The sequence below is a fragment of the Hemitrygon akajei genome, chromosome 1 (genome assembly GCF_048418815.1).
Source record: "Hemitrygon akajei chromosome 1, sHemAka1.3, whole genome shotgun sequence".
Classification (NCBI taxonomy): domain Eukaryota; kingdom Metazoa; phylum Chordata; class Chondrichthyes; order Myliobatiformes; family Dasyatidae; genus Hemitrygon; species Hemitrygon akajei.
Window position 1 is genome coordinate 180,479,839 of NC_133124.1, and position 27,535 is coordinate 180,507,373.

Here is a 27,535-nt window from a genome sequence, read left to right on the forward strand (position 1 = left end):
GTCATCAATCTTATTTCCCTCCCAGTGTTACTTAACCAATTCGATTGAGCATTGAGATCTACTGCCCTTCGAACCAACTTGTCTCTGCTGACCAAAGTCCTGCTCCCATTTGCTCCTCTGTCCCATATCTCTCTGAACCAGATTTAGACTCACCTACCCTGGGGGAAAGACCGTGACCATCTGCCTTATCTCTGCCCCTTGTGGTTATATAAACCTCTATAAGGTTGCCCCCTCAGCCTCCTTCACTCCAGGGAAACAGTCCCAGACTATCCAGTCTCTCCTTATAACTCAATCCCCACAGTCCCAGTAACATCCTCGTGAGTCTTCCCTGCACCCTCTCCAGCTTAATGACATCCTTCTTATGCTGCACACAATACTCCCAGTGCGGTCTCACCAACGCATTCACCATTCAATCCAACTCTTTATGACTAACCTAGTCTCTTGTACACATATAGACAATATTCACACTAAGCGGCCACTGACTGTATGTTTGTGGTTTTCAGCTCGAGTAGCCCAGCCACCTGAAGGTTCAAAGTGCTATGAATTCAGAGATGCTCTTGTGGTTATTGGAGTTACTGTTACCTTTTTAAATCAATCCAACCATTCTCCTCTGACTTCTCTCACTAACAAGGTGATTTCACCCGCAGAACTGCTGCTCACTGGATGTTTTTTTAAATGTTTTTTGCACCATTCTCTGTAAACTCCAGTTTCTGAGATACTCAACCACCCTGTCCAGCACCAACAATCATTCCTAAATCAAAAGTCACCCAGATCACATTTGTTCTGTTCCGATGTTTGGTCTGAACAACAACTGAACCTCTTGACTATGTATGTCCAAGATTTGGACTATGGGATTACTGAATTTGTGGCTAAATTTGCCGATGATACAAAGATAGGTGGAGGAGTGGGTATTGTTGAGGAAACAGAGACCCTGCAGAGAGACTTAGATAGTTGAGGGGAATGGGCAAAGAAGTGGCAAATGGAATACAATATTGGAAAGTGTATGGCCATGCACTTTGGTGGAAAAAATAAACGGGCAGACTATTAATTAGATGGGGAGATGCAAAGGGACTTGGGAGTCCTTGTACAGGATACACTAAAGGTTAATCTCCAGGTTGAGTCTGTGGTGAAGAAGGCAAATGCAATGTTGGCATTCTTTTCTAGAGCTATAGAATATAAGAGCAGGGATGTGATGTTGAGGCTCTATAAGGCATTCGTGAGACCACACTTGGAGTATTGTGTGCAGTTTTGGGCTCCTTATTTTAGAAAGGATATGCTGACATTGGAGAGGGTTCAGAGAAGATTCATGAGAATGATTCCAGGAATGAGGAATGTCTGGCAGCTCTTGGGCTGAATTCCCTGGAGATCAGGAGAATGAGGGGGGACATCATAGAAACATTCTGAGCGTTAAAAGGCCTGAACAGATTAGATATGGCAAAGTTATTTCCCATGGTAGGGGAGTCTAGGACAAGAGGACACAACTTCAGGATTGAAGGACGTCTATTTAAAACAGAGATGTGGAGAAATTACATTAGCCAGAGGGTGGTAAATCTGTGGAATTTGTTGCCCAGAGCGGCTGTGGAGGCCGGGTCGTTGGGTGTATTTAAGGCAGAGATAGATAGGCTCTTGATTAGCCAGGGCATCAAAGGGTGTGGGGAGAAGGCAGGAGAGTGGGGATGACTGGAAAAATTGGATCAGCCCATGATTGAATGGCGGAGCAGATTCGATGGGCCGAATGGACTAGTTCTGCTCCTATATATTATGGTTTTAATGAACGCATCAGAAACTAACCCAAACAAAATTAAAATGTTCCTATCCTCATCTAGGATGACGTTTACCCCCTGTGATTCCAACGGTGCAGGAATGTCTCTGTGGTTACCCAGGCATGAACCCCTGGAACATCACCAGTCATCCCAGTCACGGACTTTGCTGCCCCACCCCAGACTCACAGATAGATAACTTAGCCAGCTCCAGCAGCGAGTACAAGGACATACCCCTACCTCCCTGCACCCCGTAAGTAGATGACAAAGGTTGAAATGTTCCACAACACCAGAGGTGTGAATACCATGTATACAACTGGTTTGGTCTCTTCCAGCTCGGAGACTCAACAGGCCTCTGGCAGTTCCATGTACAAATTAAAACTGGATACATGGCACCACTGATACACCACTGCACCTATCAGTAACCCCTTCAGCTCCTACACCCTCCCATCACTATAACCCCCTCTGGCTTCGACACACCTCCCATCACTATAACCCCCTCTGGCTCCTACACCCCCTGCATCACTATAACCCCCTCTGGCTCCTACACCCTCTGTATCACTATAACCCCCTCTGGATCCTACACCCCCGACGTTTCTGTAATCACTACGGCCACTAGAACAACACCATCTCTGGAAACCTCCTGGACCATACACACCTCCCTGTCTCTCCGACCTCCACCAACCCTTTGCTGTCTCTGTCACTGTACCCCGTCTCTGAGATCCCCTCCGGCCCTTACACCCGTCGTCTCTGTGACCCAAGGCCCATACACCCACACCGACACCGAGACTCCTCCCCGTCTGTGACTTCCTCCAGCCACAGCAACTCTCCCCTACTCTTTGACCCACTCCAGCTCCTACATCTTTCCCCATCATTATGATCCCGCCCGGACCTCCACAGTCCTCCCTGTCCACTACAACCCTTCCCATCTCTGTCACACACCATGGCCATGACACAGCTCCACACTTCTCTGAACCCCTCCAGCCTATTCACGTTTTCATTGGCCCCTCTGGCACCTATCGCTCTCTCCGTCTCAGTGAATATCTCTGGCGCCTGTAACACTCACTGTCTCTGTGACCCCCTACAGTCCCTACACCCCACCACATCAGTGGACTCTACACCCTCCCCATCTCTGTCACACTCTCTGGACCATACACCCTCCCCATCTCTGTCACAGTCTCCGGATCCTACACACCCCCCATCTCTGTCACACTCTCCGAATCCTACACCCTCCCCATCTCTGTCACACTCTCCGGATCCTACACCCTCCCCATCTCTGTCACACTCTCCGGACCATACACCCTCCCCATCTCTGTCACACTCTACGGATCCTACACCCTCCCCATCTCTGTCACACTCTCCGGATCCTACACCCTCCCCATCTCTGTCACACTGTCTGGACCCTACACACTCCCCATCTCTGTCACACTCTCCAGACCCTACACCCTCCCCATCTCTGTCACACTGTCCGGACCCTACACCCTCCCCATCTCTGTCACACTGTCCGGATCCTACACACTCCCCATCTCTGTCACACTCTCCGGATCCTACACCCTCCCCATCTCTGTCACACTCTCTGGATCCAACACCCTCCCCATCTCTGTCACACTCTCCGGATCCTACATCCTCCCAATCTGTGTCACACTCTCCGGATCCTACACCCTCCCCATCTCTGTCACACTCTCCGGATCCTACAACCTCCCCATCTCTGTCACACTTTCCGGATCCTACACCATCCCCATCTGTGTCACACTCTCCGGATCCTACACCCTCCCCATCTCTGACACACTCTCCGGACCCTACACCCTCCCCATCTCTGTCACACTGTCCGGATCCTACACCCTCCCCATCACTGTCACACTCTCCGGATCCTACACCCTCCCCATCTCTGACACACTCTCCGGACCCTACACCCTCCCCATCACAGTCACACTCTCCGGATCCTACACCCTCCCCATCTCTGTCACACTCTCCGGATCCTACACCCTCCCCATCTCTGTCACACTCTCCGGATCCTACACCCTCCCCATCTGTGTCACACTCTCCGGATCCTACACCATCCCCATCTCTGTCACACTCTCCGGATCCGACACCCTCCCCATCACAGTCACACTCTCCGGATCCTACACCCTCCCCATCACTGTCACACTCTCCGGATCCTACACCCTCCCCATCTCTGTCACACTCTCCGGATCCTACACCCTCCCCATCTCTGTCACACTCTCCGGATCCTACACCCTCCCCATCTCTGTCACACTCTCCGGATCCTACACACTCCCCATCTCTGTCACACTCTCCGGATCCTACACCCTCCCCATCTCTGTCACACTCTCCGGATCCGACACCCTCCCCATCACAGTCACACTCTCCGGATCCTACACCCTCCCCATCTCTGTCACACTCTCCGGACCCTACACACTCCCCATCTCTGTCACACTCTCCGGATCCTACACCCTCCCCATCTCTGTCACACTCTCTGGATCCAACACCCTACCCATCTCTGTCACACTCTCCGGATCCTACACCCTCCCCATCTCTGTCACACTCTCCGGATCCTACACCCTCCCCATCTCTGACACACTCTCCGGACCCTACACCCTCCCCATCTCTGTCACACTGTCCGGATCCTACACCCTCCCCATCACTGTCACACTCTCCGGATCCTACACCCTCCCCATCTCTGACACACTCTCCGGACCCTACACCCTCCCCATCACAGTCACACTCTCCGGATCCTACACCCTCCCCATCTCTGTCACACTCTCCGGATCCTACACCCTCCCCATCTCTGTCACACTCTCCGGATCCTACACCCTCCCCATCTGTGTCACACTCTCCGGATCCTACACCATCCCCATCTCTGTCACACTCTCCGGATCCGACACCCTCCCCATCACAGTCACACTCTCCGGATCCTACACCCTCCCCATCACTGTCACACTCTCCGGATCCTACACCCTCCCCATCTCTGTCACACTCTCCGGATCCTACACCCTCCCCATCTCTGTCACACTCTCCGGATCCTACACCCTCCCCATCTCTGTCACACTCTCCGGATCCTACACACTCCCCATCTCTGTCACACTCTCCGGATCCTACACCCTCCCCATCTCTGTCACACTCTCCGGATCCGACACCCTCCCCATCACAGTCACACTCTCCGGATCCTACACCCTCCCCATCTCTGTCACACTCTCCGGACCCTACACCCTCCCCATCACTGTCACACTCTCCGGATCCTACACCATCCCCATCTCTGTCACACTCTCCGGATCCGACACCCTCCCCATCACAGTCACACTCTCCGGATCCTACACCCTCCCCATCACTGTCACACTCTCCGGATCCTACACCCTCCCCATCTCAGTCACACTCTCCGGATCCTACACACTCCCCATCTCTGTCACACTCTACGGATCCTACACCCACCCCATCTCTGTCACACTGTCCGGATCCTACACCCTCCCCATCTCTGTCACACTCTCCGGATCCTACACCATCCCCATCTGTGTCACACTCTCCGGATCCTACACCCTGCCCATCTCTGTCACACACTCTGGATCCTACATACTCCCCATCTCTGTCACACTCTCCAGACCCTACAACCTCCCCATCTCTGCCACACTCTCCGGATCCTACACCCTCCCCATCTGTGTCACACTCTCCGGATCCTACACCCTCCCCATCTGTGTCACACTCTCCGGACCCTACACCCTCCCCATCTCTGTCACACTCTCCAGATCCTACACCCTCCCCATCTCTGTCACACTCTCCGACACTACACCGTCACCATCTCTGTCACACTCTCCGGACCCTACACACTCCCCATTTCTGTCACTATATCCGGACCCTACACCCTCCCAATCTCTGTCACACTCTCCAGACTCTACACCCTCCCCATCTCTGTCACACTCTCCGGACCCTACACCCTCCCCATCTCTAAGATCCACTTCTCCCGCTGCACTCCATCGCACTACTGTGATACCCTTCTGGTCCCTAGTCCTCTCCCTGTCTATGATATCCCCTGGTGCCTAATCCTCTCCCTGTCTCAGATATCCCCTGGTCCCTAATCCTCTCCCTGTCTCAGATATCCCCTGGTCCCTAATCCTCTCCCTGTCTCAGATATCCCCTGGTCCCTAATCCTCTCCCTGTCTCTGATATCCCCTTGTCCCTAATCCTCTCCCTGTCTCAGATATCCCCTGGTCCCTAATCCTCTCCCTGTCTCCGACATCCCCTGCTCCCTAATCCTCTCCCTGTCTCTGACATCCCCTGGTCCCTAAACCTCTCCCTGTCTCTGACATCCCCTCGTCCCTAATCCTCTCCCTGTCTCTGACATCCCCTGGTCCCTAAACCTCTCCCTCCTTGTCTTTGTGACCCCATCTGACCGCTACACCCTTTACCCTGACTTTGAGCCTTTCTCTGTCATCGGCACCCAAACCTGTCCCCGTGACCCCCTGCATCCCGTACAACCATCCCCATCTCCTTGGAGTGCTCTACCCCCTACTCCACTCCCCATCTCTGCGTTCTGCTCCGACATCAGAAACCGTCCCCATCTCTGTGACACCCTCCGGCCCACAGACCACTCCTTGACCCCCTCTGAAGTACGCTCGTTCCTATCTGTGTGAAACCCTCAGGTCCGAACAACTCTCTCCATCTCTCTGACTTTCTCCCTTTCTTTCACTCTCTCTTTCTCCCTTACTCCCTTTCTTTCACTTCCTCTCTCACTCTTCATCTCTTACTCTCACTCCCTTCCTCACTCTGTTCTCTCTTCCTCTCTCCTTAAAGCCGTCCCTTCAGTATTCCCCCCACCGCCCGGAATAGTCCCCCTCTCCCTCCCACTCTGCCCTTTGCTCTGCCCCTTGTTCCTCCCTCCATAGATACTGACTGACCTGTTCGGTTTCCAATAGGAATGGGAGAGCTTCCGAACACAGCACGGGGATTGTTTGACTGTTTTCTCTTTCCACAGTGACAACAAGCCAGATCATGAATTCCACTCAGAATACACAGACACCAGGTGAGAGGTGTTGGGATTCTAGACCCTCCCAGTGGTTCCTGTTGTTCGAGAGAAGCCCTCCCAGTTGTGTAACACTCTCTCCCTTCCTCTCTCCCCCTTTCTTTCACTCTCGCTTTCTCCCCCCCACTCTCTCTTTCACTCGTAATCTCCCTGTGCCTTTCATTCCTGCTGTTGTCCCAGTGGTAGGGAGTCTGGGTGAGCACGATTGAAGACTCGGGAGTGCAGAGGCCACATGGGGGAGGCTGCGGAGTAGTGACAGAGACTGTCAGAGACCTCCCATCGAACGGAAGATTGAAATTTCCTTAGAGTACCCCTCTGCTCCCTAAACCGCTCCCTTTCCTCCTCTGCCCCCTACGCCTCTCCTTGTCTCTCTCCCCCTCTGGTCTCTATGCCTCTCCCTGATTCAGACCCCTCTGCCTCCTACAACCCTCGCCGTCTCTGACCTCCTCCAGTCCCACACCACTCCCCATCTCTGTCAACACCTCTGGGCCCTAAACTCCTCCCCTGCCTCAGAAACACCCTCTGGATCCTACACCCTTTGCATCACTGGAACCCATTCTGGATCCTACCCCCCCGACGTTTCTGTAATCACTCCGGCCACTAGAACAACACCATCTCTGGAAACCTCCTGGACCATACACACCTCCCTGTCTCTCCGACCTCCACCAACCCTTTGCTGTCTCTGTCACTGTACCCCGTCTCTGAGATCCCCTCCGGCACTTACACCATTCGTCTCTGTGACCCAAGGCCCATAGACCCACACCGACACCGAGACTCCTCCCCGTCTGTGACTTCCTCCAGCCACAGCAACTCTCCCCTACTCTTTGTCCCACTCCAGCTCCTACATCCATCCCCATCATTATGATCCCGCCCGGACCTCCACAGTCCTCAGTCCTCCCTGTCCACTACAACCCTTCCCATCTCTGTCACACACCATGGCCATGACACAGCTCCACACTTCTCTGAACCCTTCCAGCCTATTAACATTTTCATTGGCCCCTCTGGCACCTATCGCTCTCTCCGTCTCAGTGAATATCTCTGGCGCCTGTAACACTCACTGTCTCTGTGACCGCCTACAGTCCCTACACCCCACCACATCAGTGGACTCTACACCTTCCCTATCTCTGTCACACTCTCCGGACCATACACCCTCCCCATCTCTGTCACACACTCCGGATCCTACACCCTCACCATCTCTGTCACACTCTCCGGACCATACACCCTCCCCATCTCGTTCACACTGTCCGGATCCTACACCCTCGCCATCTCTGTCACACTGTTCGGAAACTACACCCTCCCCATCTCTGTCACACTGTCCGATTCCTACAGACTCCCCATCTCTGTCACACTCTCCAGATCCTACACCCTCGTCATCTCTGTCACACTCTCCGGATCCTACACTCTCCCATTTTTGTCACACTCTCCGGACCCTACACACTCCCCATCTCTATCACACTCTCCGGATCCTACACCCTCCCCATCTCTGTAACCTTCTCCGGACCCTACACCCTCTCCAACTCTGTCACACTGTCCGGACCCTACAGACTCCCCATCTCTGTCACACTCTCCAGACCGTACACACTCCCCATCTCTGTCACACTCTCCAGACCCTACAACCTCACCATCTCTGTCACACTCTCCAGATTCTACACCCTCCCCATCTCTGTCACACTCTCCGGATCCTACACCCTCCTCATCTCTGTCACACACTCCGGATCCTACACCCTCCCCATCTCTGTCACACTCTCCGGACCCTACACCCTCCCAATCTCTGTCACACTCTCCAGACTCTACACCCTCCCCATCTCTGTCACACTCTCCGGACCCTACACCCTCCCCATCTCTAAGATCCACTTCTCCCGCTGCACTCCATCGCACTACTGTGATACCCTTCTGGTCCCTAGTCCTCTCCCTGTCTCTGATATCCCCTGGTCCCTAATCCTCTCCCTGTCTCAGATATCCCCTGGTCCCTAATCCTCTCCCTGTCTCCGACATCCCCTGCTCCCTAATCCTCTCCCTGTCTCTGACATCCCCTGGTCCCTAATCCTCTCCCTGTCTCTGACATCCCCTCGTCCCTAATCCTCTCCCTGTCTCTGACATCCCCTGGTCCCTAATCCTCTCCCTGTCTCTGACATCCCCTCGTCCCTAATCCTCTCCCTGTCTCTGACATCCCCTGGTCCCTAATCCTCTCCCTGTCTCTGACATCCCCTGGTCCCTAAACCTCTCCCTCCTTGTCTTTGTGACCCCATCTGACCGCTACACCCTTTACCCTGACTTTGAGCCTTTCTCTGTCCTCGGCACCCAAACCTGTCCCCGTGACCCCCTGCATCCCGTACAACCATCCCCATCTCCTTGGAGTGCTCTACCCCCTACTCTACTCCCCATCTCTGCGTTCTCCTCCGACACCTGAAACCCTCCCCATCTCTGTCACACTCTCCGGATCCTACACCCTCCCCATCTCTGTCACACTCTCGGAATCCTACACCCTCCCCATCTCTGTCACACTCTCCGGATCCTACACACTCCCCATCTCTGTCACACTCTCCGGATCCTACACCCTCCCCATCTCTGTCACACTCTCCGGATCCGACACCCTCCCCATCACAGTCACACTCTCCGGATCCTACACCCTCCCCATCTGTGTCACACTCTCCGGATGCTACACCCTCCCCATCTCTGTCACACTCTCCGGACCCTACACCCTCCCCATCTCTGTCACACTCTCCAGATCCTACACCCTCCCCATCTCTGTCACACTCTCCGACACTACACCGTCACCATCTCTGTCACACTCTCCGGACCCTACACACTCCCCATTTCTGTCACTATATCCGGACCCTACACCCTCCCAATCTCTGTCACACTCTCCAGACTCTACACCCTCCCCATCTCTGTCACACTCTCCGGACCCTACACCCTCCCCATCTCTAAGATCCACTTCTCCCGCTGCACTCCATCGCACTACTGTGATACCCTTCTGGTCCCTAGTCCTCTCCCTGTCTATGATATCCCCTGGTGCCTAATCCTCTCCCTGTCTCAGATATCCCCTGGTCCCTAATCCTCTCCCTGTCTCAGATATCCCCTGGTCCCTAATCCTCTCCCTGTCTCAGATATCCCCTGGTCCCTAATCCTCTCCCTGTCTCTGATATCCCCTTGTCCCTAATCCTCTCCCTGTCTCAGATATCCCCTGGTCCCTAATCCTCTCCCTGTCTCCGACATCCCCTGCTCCCTAATCCTCTCCCTGTCTCTGACATCCCCTGGTCCCTAAACCTCTCCCTGTCTCTGACATCCCCTCGTCCCTAATCCTCTCCCTGTCTCTGACATCCCCTGGTCCCTAAACCTCTCCCTCCTTGTCTTTGTGACCCCATCTGACCGCTACACCCTTTACCCTGACTTTGAGCCTTTCTCTGTCATCGGCACCCAAACCTGTCCCCGTGACCCCCTGCATCCCGTACAACCATCCCCATCTCCTTGGAGTGCTCTACCCCCTACTCCACTCCCCATCTCTGTGTTCTGCTCCGACATCAGAAACCGTCCCCATCTCTGTGACACCCTCCGGCCCACAGACCACTCCTTGACCCCCTCTGAAGTACGCTCGTTCCTATCTGTGTGAAACCCTCAGGTCCGAACAACTCTCTCCATCTCTCTGACTTTCTCCCTTTCTTTCACTCTCTCTTTCTCCCTTACTCCCTTTCTTTCACTTCCTCTCTCACTCTTCATCTCTTACTCTCACTCCCTTCTTCACTCTGTTCTCTCTTCCTCTCTCCTTAAAGCCGTCCCTTCAGTATTCCCCCCACCGCCCGGAATAGTCCCCCTTTCCCTCCCACTCTGCCCTTTGCTCTGCCCCTTGTTCCTCCCTCCATAGATACTGACTGACCTGTTCGGTTTCCAATAGGAATGGGAGAGCTTCCGAACACAGCACGGGGAATGTTTGACTGTTTTCTCTTTCCACAGTGACAACAAGCCAGATCATGAATTCCACTCAGAATCCACAGGCACCAGGTGAGAGCTGTTGGGATTCTAGACCCTCCCAGTGACTCCTGTTGTTCGAGAGAAGCCCTCCCAGTTGTGTAACACTCTCTCCCTTCCTCTCTCCCCCTTTCTTTCACTCTCGCTTTCTCCCCCCCACTCTCTCTTTCACTCGTATTCTCCCTGTGCCTTTCATTCCTGCTGTTGTCCCAGTGGTAGGGAGTCTGGGTGAGCACGATTGAAGACTCGGGAGTGCAGAGGCCACATGGGGGAGGCTGCGGAGTAGTGACAGAGACTGTCAGAGACCTCCCATCGAACGGAAGATTGAAATTTCCTTAGAGTACCCCTCTGCTCCCTAAACCTCTCCCTTTCCTCCTCTGCTCCCTACACCTCTCCCAGTCCCCCTCTGCTCCCTACACCGCTCCCTTTCCTCCTCTGCCCCCTACGCCTCTCCTTGTCTCTCTCCCCCTCTGGTCTCTATGCCTCTCGCTGATTCAGACCCCTCTGCCTCCTACACACTCCCCATCTCTGTCACACTGTCCGGATCCTACACACTCCCCATCTCTGTCACACTGTCCGGATCCTACATCCTCCCCATCTCTGTCACACTCTCCGGATCCTACACCCTCCCCATCACTGTCACACTGTCCGGATCCTACACCCTCCCCATCTCTGTCACACTCTCCGGATCCTACAACCTCCCCATCTCTGTCACACTCTCCGGATCCTACATCCTCCCCATCTCTGTCACACTCTCCGGATCCTACACCCTCCCCATCACTGTCACACTCTCCGGATCCTACACCCTCCCCATCACTGTCACACTCTCCGGATCCTACACCCTCCCCATCTCTGTCACACTCTCCGGATCTTACACCCTCCCCATCTCTGTCACACTCTCCGGATCCTACACACTCCCCATCTCTGTCACACTCTACGGATCCTACACCCACCCCATCTCTGTCACAGTCTCCGGATCCTACACCATCCCCATCTGTGTCACACTCTCCGGATCCTACACCCTGCCCATCTCTGTCACAGTCTCCGGATCCTACACCATCCCCATCTGTGTCACACTCTCCGGATCCTACACCCTGCCCATCTCTGTCACACTCTCCGGATCCTACACCATCCCCATCTGTGTCACACTCTCCGGACCCTACACCCTCCCCATCTCTGTCACACTCTCCGGACCCAACACCCTCCCCATCTCTGTCACACTCTCCGGATCCTACACACACCCCATCTCTGTCACACTGTCCGGATCCTACACCCTCCCCATCTCTGTCACAGTCTCCGGATCCTACACCATCCCCATCTGTGTCACACTCTCCGGATCCTACACCCTGCCCATCTCTGTCACACTCTCCGGATCCTACACCATCCCCATCTGTGTCACACTCTCCGGACCCTACACCCTCCCCATCTCTGTCACACTCTCCGGACCCTACACCCTCCCCATCTCTGTCACACTCTCCGGATCCTACACACACCCCATCTCTGTCACACTGTCCGGATCCTACACCCTCCCCATCTCTGTCACACTCTCCGGATCCTACACCATCCCCATCTGTGTCACACTCTCCGGATCCTACACCCTCCCCATCTCGGTCACACTGTCTAGATCCTACATCCTCCCCATCTCTGTCACACTCTCCGGACCCTACACCCTCCCCATCTCTGTCACACTCTCCAGATCCTACACCCTCCCCATCTCTGTCACACTCTCCGACACTACACCGTCACCATCTCTGTCACACTCTCCGGACCCTACACACTCCCCATCTCTGTCACTATATCCGGCCCTACACCCTCCCAATCTCTGTCACACTCTCCAGACTCTACACCCTCCCCATCTCTGTCACACTCTCTGGACCCTACACCCTCCCCATCTCTAAGATCCACTTCTCCCGCTGCACTCCATCGCACTACTGTGATACCCTTCTGGTCCCTAGTCCTCTCCCTGTCTCTGATATCCCCTGGTGCCTAATCCTCTCCCTGTCTCAGATATCCCCTGGTCCCTAATCCTCTCCCTGTCTCTGACATCCCCTCGTCCCTAATCCTCTCCCTGTCTCTGACATCCCCTGGTCCCTAAACCTCTCCCTGTCTCTGACATCCCCTGGTCCCTAATCCTCTCCCTGTCTCTGATATCCCCTTGTCCCTAATCCTCTCCCTGTCTCAGATATCCCCTGGTCCCTAATCCTCTCCCTGTCTCCGACATCCCCTGCTCCCTAATCCTCTCCCTGTCTCTGACATCCCCTGGTCCCTAAACCTCTCCCTGTCTCTGACATCCCCTCGTCCCTAATCCTCTCCCTGTCTCTGACATCCCCTGGTCCCTAATCCTCTCCCTGTCTCTGACATCCCCTGGTCCCTAAACCTCTCCCTCCTTGTCTTTGTGACCCCATCTGACCGCTACACCCTTTACCCTGACTTTGAGCCTTTCTCTGTCCTCGGCACCCAAACCTGTCCCCGTGACCCCCTGCATCCCGTACAACCATCCCCATCTCCTTGGAGTGCTCTACCCCCTACTCCACTCCCCATCTCTGCGTTCTGCTCCGACATCAGAAACCGTCCCCATCTCTGTGACTCACTCCGGCCCACAGACCACTCCTCGACCCCCTCTGAAGTACGCTCGTTCCTATCTGTGTGAAACCCTCAGGTCCGAACAACTCTCTCCATCTCTCTGACTTTCTCCCTTTCTTTCACTCTCTCTTTCTCCCTTACTCCCTTTCTTTCACTTCCTCTCTCACTCTTCATCTCTTACTCTCACTCCCTTCTTCACTCTGTTCTCTCTTCCTCTCTCCTTAAAGCTGTCCCTTCAGTATTCCCCCCACCGCCCGGAATAGTCCCCCTCTCCCTCCCACTCTGCCCTTTGCTCTGCCCCTTGTTCCTCCCTCCATAGATACTGACTGACCTGTTCGGTTTCCAATAGGAATAGGAGAGCTTCCGAACACAGCACGGGGATTGTTTGACTGTTTTCTCTTTCCACAGTGACAACAAGCCAGATCATGAATTCCACTCAGAATACACAGACACCAGGTGAGAGGTGTTGGGATTCTAGACCCTCCCAGTGGTTCCTGTTGTTCGAGAGAAGCCCTCCCAGTTGTGTAACATTCTCTCCCTTCCTCTCTCCCCCTTTCTTTCACTCTCGCTTTCTCCCCCCCACTCTCTCTTTCACTCGTATTCTCCCTGTGCCTTTCATTCCTGCTGTTGTCCCAGTGGTAGGGAATCTGGGTGAGCACGATTGAAGACTCGGGAGTGCAGAGGCCACATGGGGGAGGCTGCGGAGTAGTGACAGAGACTGTCAGAGACCTCCCATCGAACGAAAGATTGAAATTTCCTTAGAGTACCCCTCTGCTCCCTAAACCTCTCCCTTTCCTCCTCTGCTCACTACACCTCTCCCAGTCCCCCTCTGCTCCCTACACCGCTCCCTTTCCTCCTCTGCCCCCTACGCCTCTCCTTGTCTCTCTCCCCCTCTGGTCTCTATGCCTCTCCCTGATTCAGACCCCTCTGCCTCCTACAACCCTCGCCGTCTCTGACCTCCTCCAGTCCCACACCACTCCCCATCTCTGTCAACACCTCTGGGCCCTAAACTCCTCCCCTGCCTCAGAAACACCCTCTGGATCCTACACCCTTTGCATCACTGGAACCCATTCTGGATCCTACCCCCCCGACGTTTCTGTAATCACTCCGGCCACTAGAACAACACCATCTCTGGAAACCTCCTGGACCATACACACCTCCCTGTCTCTCCGACCTCCACCAACCCTTTGCTGTCTCTGTCACTGTACCCCGTCTCTGAGATCCCCTCCGGCACTTACACCATTCGTCTCTGTGACCCAAGGCCCATAGACCCACACCGACACCGAGACTCCTCCCCGTCTGTGACTTCCTCCAGCCACAGCAACTCTCCCCTACTCTTTGTCCCACTCCAGCTCCTACATCCATCCCCATCATTATGATCCCGCCCGGACCTCCACAGTCCTCAGTCCTCCCTGTCCACTACAACCCTTCCCATCTCTGTCACACACCATGGCCATGACACAGCTCCACACTTCTCTGAACCCTTCCAGCCTATTAACATTTTCATTGGCCCCTCTGGCACCTATCGCTCTCTCCGTCTCAGTGAATATCTCTGGCGCCTGTAACACTCACTGTCTCTGTGACCGCCTACAGTCCCTACATCCCACCACATCAGTGGACTCTACACCTTCCCTATCTCTGTCACACTCTCCGGACCATACACCCGCCCCATCTCTGTCACACACTCCGGATCCTACACCCTCACCATCTCTGTCGCACTCTCCGGACCCTACACCCTCCCCATCTCAGTCACACTGTCCGGATCCTACACCCTCACCATCTCTGTCACACTCTCCGGACCATACACCCTCCCCATCTCGTTCACACTGTCCGGATCCTACACCCTCGCCATCTCTGTCACACTGTTCGGAAACTACACCCTCCCCATCTCTGTCACACTGTCCGATTCCTACAGACTCCCCATCTCTGTCACACTCTCCAGATCCTACACCCTCATCATCTCTGTCACACTCTCCGGATCCTACACTCTCCCATTTTTGTCACACTCTCCGGACCCTACACACTCCCCATCTCTATCACACTCTCCGGATCCTACACCCTCCCCATCTCTGTAACCTTCTCCGGACCCTACACCCTCCCCAACTCTGTCACACTGTCCGGACCCTACACCCTCCCCATCTCTGTCACACTGTCCGGATCCTACACACTCCCCATCTGTGTCACACTCTCCGGATCCTACACCCTCCCCATCTCGGTCACACTGTCCGGACCCTACAGACTCCCCATCTCTGTCACACACTCCGGATCCTACACACTCCCCATCTCTGTCACACTCTCCAGACCGTACACACTCCCCATCTCTGTCACACTCTCCAGACCCTACAACCTCCCCATCTCTGTCACACTCTCCGGATCCTACACCCTCCCCATCTGTGTCACACTCTCCTGATCCTACACCCTCCCCATCTCTGTCACACTCTCCGGACCCTACACACTCCCCATCTCTGTCACTATATCCGGACCCTACACCCTCCCGATCTCTGTCACACTCTCCAGACTCTACACCCTCCCCATCTCTGTCACACTCTCCGGATCCTACACCCTCCTCATCTCTGTCACACACTCCGGATCCTACACCCTCCCCATCTCTGTCACACTCTCCGGACCCTACACCCTCCCAATCTCTGTCACACTCTCCAGACTCTACACCCTCCCCATCTCTGTCACACTCTCCGGACCCTACACCCTCCCCATCTCTAAGATCCACTTCTCCCGCTGCACTCCATCGCACTACTGTGATACCCTTCTGGTCCCTAGTCCTCTCCCTGTCTCTGATATCCCCTGGTCCCTAATCCTCTCCCTGTCTCAGATATCCCCTGGTCCCTAATCCTCTCCCTGTCTCCGACATCCCCTGCTCCCTAATCCTCTCCCTGTCTCTGACATCCCCTGGTCCCTAAACCTCTCCCTGTCTCTGACATCCCCTCGTCCCTAATCCTCTCCCTGTCTCTGACATCCCCTGGTCCCTAATCCTCTCCCTGTCTCTGACATCCCCTGGTCCCTAAACCTCTCCCTCCTTGTCTTTGTGACCCCATCTGACCGCTACACCCTTTACCCTGACTTTGAGCCTTTCTCTGTCCTCGGCACCCAAAGCTGTCCCCGTGACCCCCTGCATCCCGTACAACCATCCCCATCTCCTTGGAGTGCTCTACCCCCTACTCCACTCCCCATCTATGCGTTCTCCTCCGACACCTGAAACCCTCCCCATCTCTGTGACTCCCTCCGGCCCACAGACCACTCCTCGACCCCCTCTGAAGTACGCTCGTTCCTATTTGTGTGAAACCCTCAGGTCCGAACAACTCTCTCCATCTGTCTGACTTTCTCCCTTTCTTTCACTCTCTCTTTCTCCCTTACTCCCTTTCTTTCACTTCCTCTCTCACTCTTCATCTCTTACTCTCACTCCCTTCTTCACTCTGTTCTCTCTTCCTCTCTCCTTAAAGCCGTCCCTTCAGTATTCCCCCCACCGCCCGGAATAGTCCCCCTCTCCCTCCCACTCTGCCCTTTGCTCTGCCCCTTGTTCCTCCCTCCATAGATACTGACTGACCTGTTCGGTTTCCAATAGGAATGGGAGAGCTTCCGAACACAGCACGGGGAATGTTTGACTGTTTTCTCTTTCCACAGTGACAACAAGCCAGATCATGAATTCCACTCAGAATCCACAGGCACCAGGTGAGAGGTGTTGGGATTCTAGACCCTCCCAGTGACTCCTGTTGTTCGAGAGAAGCCCTCCCAGTTGTGTAACACTCTCTCCCTTCCTCTCTCCCCCTTTCTTTCACTCTCGCTTTCTCCCCCCCACTCTCTCTTTCACTCGTATTCTCCCTGTGCCTTTCATTCCTGCTGTTGTCCCAGTGGTAGGGAATCTGGGTGAGCACGATTGAAGACTCGGGAGTGCAGAGGCCACATGGGGGAGGCTGCGGAGTAGTGACAGAGACTGTCAGAGACCTCCCATCGAACGGAAGATTGAAATTTCCTTAGAGTACCCCTCTGCTCCCTAAACCTCTCCCTTTCCTCCTCTGCTCCCTACACCTCTCCCAGTCCCCCTCTGCTCCCTACACCGCTCCCTTTCCTCCTCTGCCCCCTACGCCTCTCCTTGTCTCTCTCCCCCTCTGGTCTCTATGCCTCTCCCTGATTCAGACCCCTCTGCCTCCTACACCCTCCCCATCTCTGTCACACTCTCCAGACCGTACACACTCCCCATCTCTGTCACACTCTCCGGACCATACACCCTCCCCATCTGTGTCACACTCTCCGGATCCTACACCACTCCCCATCTCTGTCACACTCTCCGGACCCTACACCATCCCCATCTCTGTCACACTCTCCAGTCCCACACCACTCCCCATCTCTGTCAACACCTCTGGGCCCTAAACTCCTCCCTGCCTCAGGAACACCCTCTGGATCCTACACCCTTTGCATCACTGGAACCCATTCTGGATCCTACCCCCCCGACGTTTCTGTAATCACTCCGGCCACTAGAACAACACCATCTCTGGAAACCTCCTGGACCATACACACCTCCCTGTCTCTCCGACCTCCACCAACCCTTTGCTGTCTCTGTCACTGTACCCCGTCTCTGAGATCCCCTCCGGCACTTACACCATTCGTCTCTGTGACCCAAGGCCCATAGACCCACACCGACACCGAGACTCCTCCCCGTCTGTGACTTCCTCCAGCCACAGCAACTCTCCCCTACTATTTGACCCACTCCAGCTCCTACATCCTTCCCCATCATTATGATCCAGCCCGGACCTCCACAGTCCTCCCTGTCCACTACAACCCTTCCCATCTCTGTCACACACCATGGCCATGACACAGCTCCACACTTCTCTGAACCCCTCCAGCCTATTCACATTTTCATTGGCCCCTCTGGCACCTATCGCTCTCTCCGTCTCAGTGAATATCTCTGGCGCCTGTAACACTCACTGTCTCTGTGACCCCCTACAGTCCCTACACCCCACCACATCAGTGGACTCTACACCTTCCCTATCTCTGTCACACTCTCCGGACCATACACCCTCCCCATCTCAGTCACACTCTCCGGATCCTACACCCTCTGCATCTCTGTCACACACTCCGGATCCTACACCCTCACCATCTCTGTCACACTCTCCGGACCATACACCCTCCCCATCTCGTTCACACTGTCCGGATCCTACACCCTCGCCATCTCTGTCACACTGTTCGGAAACTACACCCTCCCCATCTCTGTCACACTGTCCGATTCCTACAGACTCCCCATCTCTGTCACACTCTCCAGATCCTACACCCTCGTCATCTCTGTAACCTTCTCCGGACCCTACACCCTCCCCATCTCTGTCACACTGTCCGGACCCTACACCCTCCCCATCTCTGTCACAATGTCCGGATCCTACACACTCCCCATCTCTGTCACACTCTCCGGACCCTACAGCCTCCCCATATATGTCACACTCTCCGGATCCTACAGCCTCCCCATCTCTGTCACACTCTCCAGACCCTACACCCTCCCCATCTCTGTCACACTCTCCGGATCCTACACCCTCCCCATCTCTGTCACACTCTCCGGATCCTACACCCTCCCCATCTCTGTCACACTCTCCGAATCCGACACCCTCCCCATCACAGTCACACTCTCCGGATCCTACACCCTCCCCATCACTGTCACACTCTCCGGATCCTACACCCTCCCCATCTCTGTCTCACTCTCCGGATCCTACACCCTCCCCATCACAGTCACACTCTCCGGATCCTACACCCTCCCCATCTCTGTCACACTCTCCGGATCCTACACCCTCCCCATCTCTGTCACACTCTCCGGATCCTACACCCTCCCCATCACAGTCACACTGTCCGGATCCTACACCCTCCCCATCTCTGTCACACTCTCCGAATCCTACACCCTCCCCATCACAGTCACACTGTCCGGACCCTACACCCTCCCCATCTCTATCACACTCTCCGGATCCTACACCCTCCCCATCTCTGTCACACTCTCCGGATCCTACACCCTCCCCATCACAGGCACACTCTCCGGATCCTACACCCTCCCCATCTCTGTCACACTCTCCGAATCCTACACCCTCCCCATCTCTGTCACACACTCCGGATCCTACACCCTCCCCATCTCTGTCACACTGTCCGGATCCTACACCCTCCCCATCTCTGTCACACTCTCCGGATCCTACACCCTCCCCATCTCTGTCACACTCTCCGGATCCTACACCATCCCCATCTGTGCCACACACTCCGGATCCTACACCCTCCCCATCTCGGTCACACTGTCTAGATCCTACATCCTCCCCATCTCTGTCACACTCTCCGGACCCTACACCCTCCCCATCTCTGTCACACTCTCCAGATCCTACACCCTCCCCATCTCTGTCACACTCTCCGACACTACACCGTCACCATCTCTGTCACACTCTCCGGACCCTACACACTCCCCATCTCTGTCACTATATCCGGCCCTACACCCTCCCAATCTCTGTCACACTCTCCAGACTCTACACCCTCCCCATCTCTGTCACACTCTCTGGACCCTACACCCTCCCCATCTCTAAGATCCACTTCTCCCGCTGCACTCCATCGCACTACTGTGATACCCTTCTGGTCCCTAGTCCTCTCCCTGTCTCTGATATCCCCTGGTGCCTAATCCTCTCCCTGTCTCAGATATCCCCTGGTCCCTAATCCTCTCCCTGTCTCTGACATCCCCTCGTCCCTAATCCTCTCCCTGTCTCTGACATCCCCTGGTCCCTAAACCTCTCCCTGTCTCTGACATCCCCTGGTCCCTAATCCTCTCCCTGTCTCTGATATCCCCTTGTCCCTAATCCTCTCCCTGTCTCAGATATCCCCTGGTCCCTAATCCTCTCCCTGTCTCCGACATCCCCTGCTCCCTAATCCTCTCCCTGTCTCTGACATCCCCTGGTCCCTAAACCTCTCCCTGTCTCTGACATCCCCTCGTCCCTAATCCTCTCCCTGTCTCTGACATCCCCTGGTCCCTAATCCTCTCCCTGTCTCTGACATCCCCTGGTCCCTAAACCTCTCCCTCCTTGTCTTTGTGACCCCATCTGACCGCTACACCCTTTACCCTGACTTTGAGCCTTTCTCTGTCCTCGGCACCCAAACCTGTCCCCGTGACCCCCTGCATCCCGTACAACCATCCCCATCTCCTTGGAGTGCTCTACCGCCTACTCCACTCCCCATCTCTGCGTTCTGCTCCGACATCAGAAACCGTCCCCATCTCTGTGACTCACTCCGGCCCACAGACCACTCCTCGACCCCCTCTGAAGTACGCTCGTTCCTATCTGTGTGAAACCCTCAGGTCCGAACAACTCTCTCCATCTCTCTGACTTTCTCCCTTTCTTTCACTCTCTCTTTCTCCCTTACTCCCTTTCTTTCACTTCCTCTCTCACTCTTCATCTCTTACTCTCACTCCCTTCTTCACTCTGTTCTCTCTTCCTCTCTCCTTAAAGCTGTCCCTTCAGTATTCCCCCCACCGCCCGGAATAGTCCCCCTCTCCCTCCCACTCTGCCCTTTGCTCTGCCCCTTGTTCCTCCCTCCATAGATACTGACTGACCTGTTCGGTTTCCAATAGGAATAGGAGAGCTTCCGAACACAGCACGGGGATTGTTTGACTGTTTTCTCTTTCCACAGTGACAACAAGCCAGATCATGAATTCCACTCAGAATACACAGACACCAGGTGAGAGGTGTTGGGATTCTAGACCCTCCCAGTGGTTCCTGTTGTTCGAGAGAAGCCCTCCCAGTTGTGTAACATTCTCTCCCTTCCTCTCTCCCCCTTTCTTTCACTCTCGCTTTCTCCCCCCCACTCTCTCTTTCACTCGTATTCTCCCTGTGCCTTTCATTCCTGCTGTTGTCCCAGTGGTAGGGAATCTGGGTGAGCACGATTGAAGACTCGGGAGTGCAGAGGCCACATGGGGGAGGCTGCGGAGTAGTGACAGAGACTGTCAGAGACCTCCCATCGAACGGAAGATTGAAATTTCCTTAGAGTACCCCTCTGCTCCCTAAACCTCTCCCTTTCCTCCTCTGCTCACTACACCTCTCCCAGTCCCCCTCTGCTCCCTACACCGCTCCCTTTCCTCCTCTGCCCCCTACGCCTCTCCTTGTCTCTCTCCCCCTCTGGTCTCTATGCCTCTCCCTGATTCAGACCCCTCTGCCTCCTACAACCCTCGCCGTCTCTGACCTCCTCCAGTCCCACACCACTCCCCATCTCTGTCAACACCTCTGGGCCCTAAACTCCTCCCCTGCCTCAGAAACACCCTCTGGATCCTACACCCTTTGCATCACTGGAACCCATTCTGGATCCTACCCCCCCGACGTTTCTGTAATCACTCCGGCCACTAGAACAACACCATCTCTGGAAACCTCCTGGACCATACACACCTCCCTGTCTCTCCGACCTCCACCAACCCTTTGCTGTCTCTGTCACTGTACCCCGTCTCTGAGATCCCCTCCGGCACTTACACCATTCGTCTCTGTGACCCAAGGCCCATAGACCCACACCGACACCGAGACTCCTCCCCGTCTGTGACTTCCTCCAGCCACAGCAACTCTCCCCTACTCTTTGTCCCACTCCAGCTCCTACATCCATCCCCATCATTATGATCCCGCCCGGACCTCCACAGTCCTCAGTCCTCCCTGTCCACTACAACCCTTCCCATCTCTGTCACACACCATGGCCATGACACAGCTCCACACTTCTCTGAACCCTTCCAGCCTATTAACATTTTCATTGGCCCCTCTGGCACCTATCGCTCTCTCCGTCTCAGTGAATATCTCTGGCGCCTGTAACACTCACTGTCTCTGTGACCGCCTACAGTCCCTACATCCCACCACATCAGTGGACTCTACACCTTCCCTATCTCTGTCACACTCTCCGGACCATACACCCGCCCCATCTCTGTCACACACTCCGGATCCTACACCCTCACCATCTCTGTCGCACTCTCCGGACCATACACCCTCCCCATCTCGTTCACACTGTCCGGATCCTACACCCTCGCCATCTCTGTCACACTGTTCGGAAACTACACCCTCCCCATCTCTGTCACACTGTCCGATTCCTACAGACTCCCCATCTCTGTCACACTCTCCAGATCCTACACCCTCATCATCTCTGTCACACTCTCCGGATCCTACACTCTCCCATTTTTGTCACACTCTCCGGACCCTACACACTCCCCATCTCTATCACACTCTCCGGATCCTACACCCTCCCCATCTCTGTAACCTTCTCCGGACCCTACACCCTCCCCAACTCTGTCACACTGTCCGGACCCTACACCCTCCCCATCTCTGTCACACTGTCCGGATCCTACACACTCCCCATCTGTGTCACACTCTCCGGATCCTACACCCTCCCCATCTCGGTCACACTGTCCGGACCCTACAGACTCCCCATCTCTGTCACACACTCCGGATCCTACACACTCCCCATCTCTGTCACACTCTCCGGATCCTACACCCTCCCCATCTGTGTCACACTCTCCTGACCCTACACCCTCCCCATCTCTGTCACATTCTCCGGACCCTACACGCTCCCCATCTCTGTCACACTCTCCGAATCCTACACCCTCCCCATCTCTGTGACTCCCTCCGGCCCACAGACCACTCCTCGACCCCCTCTGAAGTACGCTCGTTCCTGTCTGTGTGAAACCCTCAGGTCCGAACAACTCTCTCCATCTCTCTGACTTTCTCCCTTTCTTTCACTCTCTCTTTCTCACTTACTCCCTTTCTTTCACTTCCTCTCTCACTCTTCATCTCTTACTCTCACTCCCTTCCTCACTCTGTTCTCTCTTCCTCTCTCCTTAAAGCCGTCCCTTCAGTATTCCCCCCACCGCCCGGAATAGTCCCCCTCTCCCTCCCACTCTGCCCTTTGCTCTGCCCCTTGTTCCTCCCTCCATAGATACTGACTGACCTGTTCGGTTTCCAATAGGAATGGGAGAGCTTCCGAACACAGCACGGGGAATGTTTGACTGTTTTCTCTTTCCACAGTGACAACAAGCCAGATCATGAATTCCACTCAGAATCCACAGGCACCAGGTGAGAGGTGTTGGGATTCTAGACCCTCCCAGTGACTCCTGTTGTTTGAGAGAAGCCCTCCCAGTTGTGTAACACTCTCTCCCTTCCTCTCTCCCCCTTTCTTTCACTCTCGCTTTCTCCCCCCCACTCTCTCTTTCACTCGTATTCTCCCTGTGCCTTTCATTCCTGCTGTTGTCCCAGTGGTAGGGAATCTGGGTGAGCACGATTGAAGACTCGGGAGTGCAGAGGCCACATGGGGGAGGCTGCGGAGTAGTGACAGAGACTGTCAGAGACCTCCCATCGAACGGAAGATTGAAATTTCCTTAGAGTACCCCTCTGCTCCCTAAACCTCTCCCTTTCCTCCTCTGCTCCCTACACCTCTCCCAGTCCCCCTCTGCTCCCTACACCGCTCCCTTTCCTCCTCTGCCCCCTACGCCTCTCCTTGTCTCTCTCCCCCTCTGGTCTCTATGCCTCTCCCTGATTCAGACCCCTCTGCCTCCTACACCCTCCCCATCTCTGTCACACTCTCCAGACCGTACACACTCCCCATCTCTGTCACACTCTCCGGACCATACACCCTCCCCATCTGTGTCACACTCTCCGGATCCTACACCACTCCCCATCTCTGTCACACTCTCCGGACCCTACACCATCCCCATCTCTGTCACACTCTCCAGTCCCACACCACTCCCCATCTCTGTCAACACCTCTGGGCCCTAAACTCCTCCCTGCCTCAGGAACACCCTCTGGATCCTACACCCTTTGCATCACTGGAACCCATTCTGGATCCTACCCCCCCGACGTTTCTGTAATCACTCCGGCCACTAGAACAACACCATCTCTGGAAACCTCCTGGACCATACACACCTCCCTGTCTCTCCGACCTCCACCAACCCTTTGCTGTCTCTGTCACTGTACCCCGTCTCTGAGATCCCCTCCGGCACTTACACCATTCGTCTCTGTGACCCAAGGCCCATAGACCCACACCGACACCGAGACTCCTCCCCGTCTGTGACTTCCTCCAGCCACAGCAACTCTCCCCTACTCTTTGTCCCACTCCAGCTCCTACATCCATCCCCATCATTATGATCCCGCCCGGACCTCCACAGTCCTCAGTCCTCCCTGTCCACTACAACCCTTCCCATCTCTGTCACACACCATGGCCATGACACAGCTCCACACTTCTCTGAACCCTTCCAGCCTATTAACATTTTCATTGGCCCCTCTGGCACCTATCGCTCTCTCCGTCTCAGTGAATATCTCTGGCGCCTGTAACACTCACTGTCTCTGTGACCGCCTACAGTCCCTACATCCCACCACATCAGTGGACTCTACACCTTCCCTATCTCTGTCACACTCTCCGGACCATACACCCGCCCCATCTCTGTCACACACTCCGGATCCTACACCCTCACCATCTCTGTCGCACTCTCCGGACCATACACCCTCCCCATCTCGTTCACACTGTCCGGATCCTACACCCTCGCCATCTCTGTCACACTGTTCGGAAACTACACCCTCCCCATCTCTGTCACACTGTCCGATTCCTACAGACTCCCCATCTCTGTCACACTCTCCAGATCCTACACCCTCATCATCTCTGTCACACTCTCCGGATCCTACACTCTCCCATTTTTGTCACACTCTCCGGACCCTACACACTCCCCATCTCTATCACACTCTCCGGATCCTACACCCTCCCCATCTCTGTAACCTTCTCCGGACCCTACACCCTCCCCAACTCTGTCACACTGTCCGGACCCTACACCCTCCCCATCTCTGTCACACTGTCCGGATCCTACACACTCCCCATCTGTGTCACACTCTCCGGATCCTACACCCTCCCCATCTCGGTCACACTGTCCGGACCCTACAGACTCCCCATCTCTGTCACACACTCCGGATCCTACACACTCCCCATCTCTGTCACACTCTCCGGATCCTACACCCTCCCCATCTGTGTCACACTCTCCTGACCCTACACCCTCCCCATCTCTGTCACATTCTCCGGACCCTACACGCTCCCCATCTCTGTCACACTCTCCGAATCCTACACCCTCCCCATCTCTGTGACTCCCTCCGGCCCACAGACCACTCCTCGACCCCCTCTGAAGTACGCTCGTTCCTGTCTGTGTGAAACCCTCAGGTCCGAACAACTCTCTCCATCTCTCTGACTTTCTCCCTTTCTTTCACTCTCTCTTTCTCACTTACTCCCTTTCTTTCACTTCCTCTCTCACTCTTCATCTCTTACTCTCACTCCCTTCCTCACTCTGTTCTCTCTTCCTCTCTCCTTAAAGCCGTCCCTTCAGTATTCCCCCCACCGCCCGGAATAGTCCCCCTCTCCCTCCCACTCTGCCCTTTGCTCTGCCCCTTGTTCCTCCCTCCATAGATACTGACTGACCTGTTCGGTTTCCAATAGGAATGGGAGAGCTTCCGAACACAGCACGGGGAATGTTTGACTGTTTTCTCTTTCCACAGTGACAACAAGCCAGATCATGAATTCCACTCAGAATCCACAGGCACCAGGTGAGAGGTGTTGGGATTCTAGACCCTCCCAGTGACTCCTGTTGTTCGAGAGAAGCCCTCCCAGTTGTGTAACACTCTCTCCCTTCCTCTCTCCCCCTTTCTTTCACTCTCGCTTTCTCCCCCCCACTCTCTCTTTCACTCGTATTCTCCCTGTGCCTTTCATTCCTGCTGTTGTCCCAGTGGTAGGGAATCTGGGTGAGCACGATTGAAGACTCGGGAGTGCAGAGGCCACATGGGGGAGGCTGCGGAGTAGTGACAGAGACTGTCAGAGACCTCCCATCGAACGGAAGATTGAAATTTCCTTAGAGTACCCCTCTGCTCCCTAAACCTCTCCCTTTCCTCCTCTGCTCCCTACACCTCTCCCAGTCCCCCTCTGCTCCCTACACCGCTCCCTTTCCTCCTCTGCCCCCTACGCCTCTCCTTGTCTCTCTCCCCCTCTGGTCTCTATGCCTCTCCCTGATTCAGACCCCTCTGCCTCCTACACCCTCCCCATCTCTGTCACACTCTCCAGACCGTACACACTCCCCATCTCTGTCACACTCTCCGGACCATACACCCTCCCCATCTGTGTCACACTCTCCGGATCCTACACCACTCCCCATCTCTGTCACACTCTCCGGACCCTACACCATCCCCATCTCTGTCACACTCTCCAGTCCCACACCACTCCCCATCTCTGTCAACACCTCTGGGCCCTAAACTCCTCCCTGCCTCAGGAACACCCTCTGGATCCTACACCCTTTGCATCACTGGAACCCATTCTGGATCCTACCCCCCCGACGTTTCTGTAATCACTCCGGCCACTAGAACAACACCATCTCTGGAAACCTCCTGGACCATACACACCTCCCTGTCTCTCCGACCTCCACCAACCCTTTGCTGTCTCTGTCACTGTACCCCGTCTCTGAGATCCCCTCCGGCACTTACACCATTCGTCTCTGTGACCCAAGGCCCATAGACCCACACCGACACCGAGACTCCTCCCCGTCTGTGACTTCCTCCAGCCACAGCAACTCTCCCCTACTCTTTGTCCCACTCCAGCTCCTACATCCATCCCCATCATTATGATCCCGCCCGGACCTCCACAGTCCTCAGTCCTCCCTGTCCACTACAACCCTTCCCATCTCTGTCACACACCATGGCCATGACACAGCTCCACACTTCTCTGAACCCTTCCAGCCTATTAACATTTTCATTGGCCCCTCTGGCACCTATCGCTCTCTCCGTCTCAGTGAATATCTCTGGCGCCTGTAACACTCACTGTCTCTGTGACCGCCTACAGTCCCTACATCCCACCACATCAGTGGACTCTACACCTTCCCTATCTCTGTCACACTCTCCGGACCATACACCCGCCCCATCTCTGTCACACACTCCGGATCCTACACCCTCACCATCTCTGTCGCACTCTCCGGACCATACACCCTCCCCATCTCGTTCACACTGTCCGGATCCTACACCCTCGCCATCTCTGTCACACTGTCCGGATCCTACACACTCCCCATCTGTGTCACACTCTCCGGATCCTACACCCTCCCCATCTCGGTCACACTGTCCGGACCCTACAGACTCCCCATCTCTGTCACACACTCCGGATCCTACACACTCCCCATCTCTGTCACACTCTCCGGATCCTACACCCTCCC

The 27,535-nt window shown here is 55.1% G+C and overlaps 1 protein-coding gene across 1 annotated transcript in view; it reads left to right on the plus strand.

Annotated features, from left to right (window-relative positions):
* Positions 1–27,535, plus strand: part of LOC140727516 (uncharacterized) — a 57,033-nt gene that overhangs the window by 1,294 nt on the left and 28,204 nt on the right. Inside the window, exons 2-8 of the mRNA XM_073044959.1 lie at positions 6,727–6,774; positions 10,729–10,776; positions 13,735–13,782; positions 16,966–17,013; positions 20,977–21,024; positions 23,337–23,384; positions 25,842–25,889. Of these exons, the coding sequence (XP_072901060.1) occupies positions 6,727–6,774; positions 10,729–10,776; positions 13,735–13,782; positions 16,966–17,013; positions 20,977–21,024; positions 23,337–23,384; positions 25,842–25,889 (336 nt within the window). The remainder of the gene's footprint in view (positions 1–6,726; positions 6,775–10,728; positions 10,777–13,734; positions 13,783–16,965; positions 17,014–20,976; positions 21,025–23,336; positions 23,385–25,841; positions 25,890–27,535) is intronic.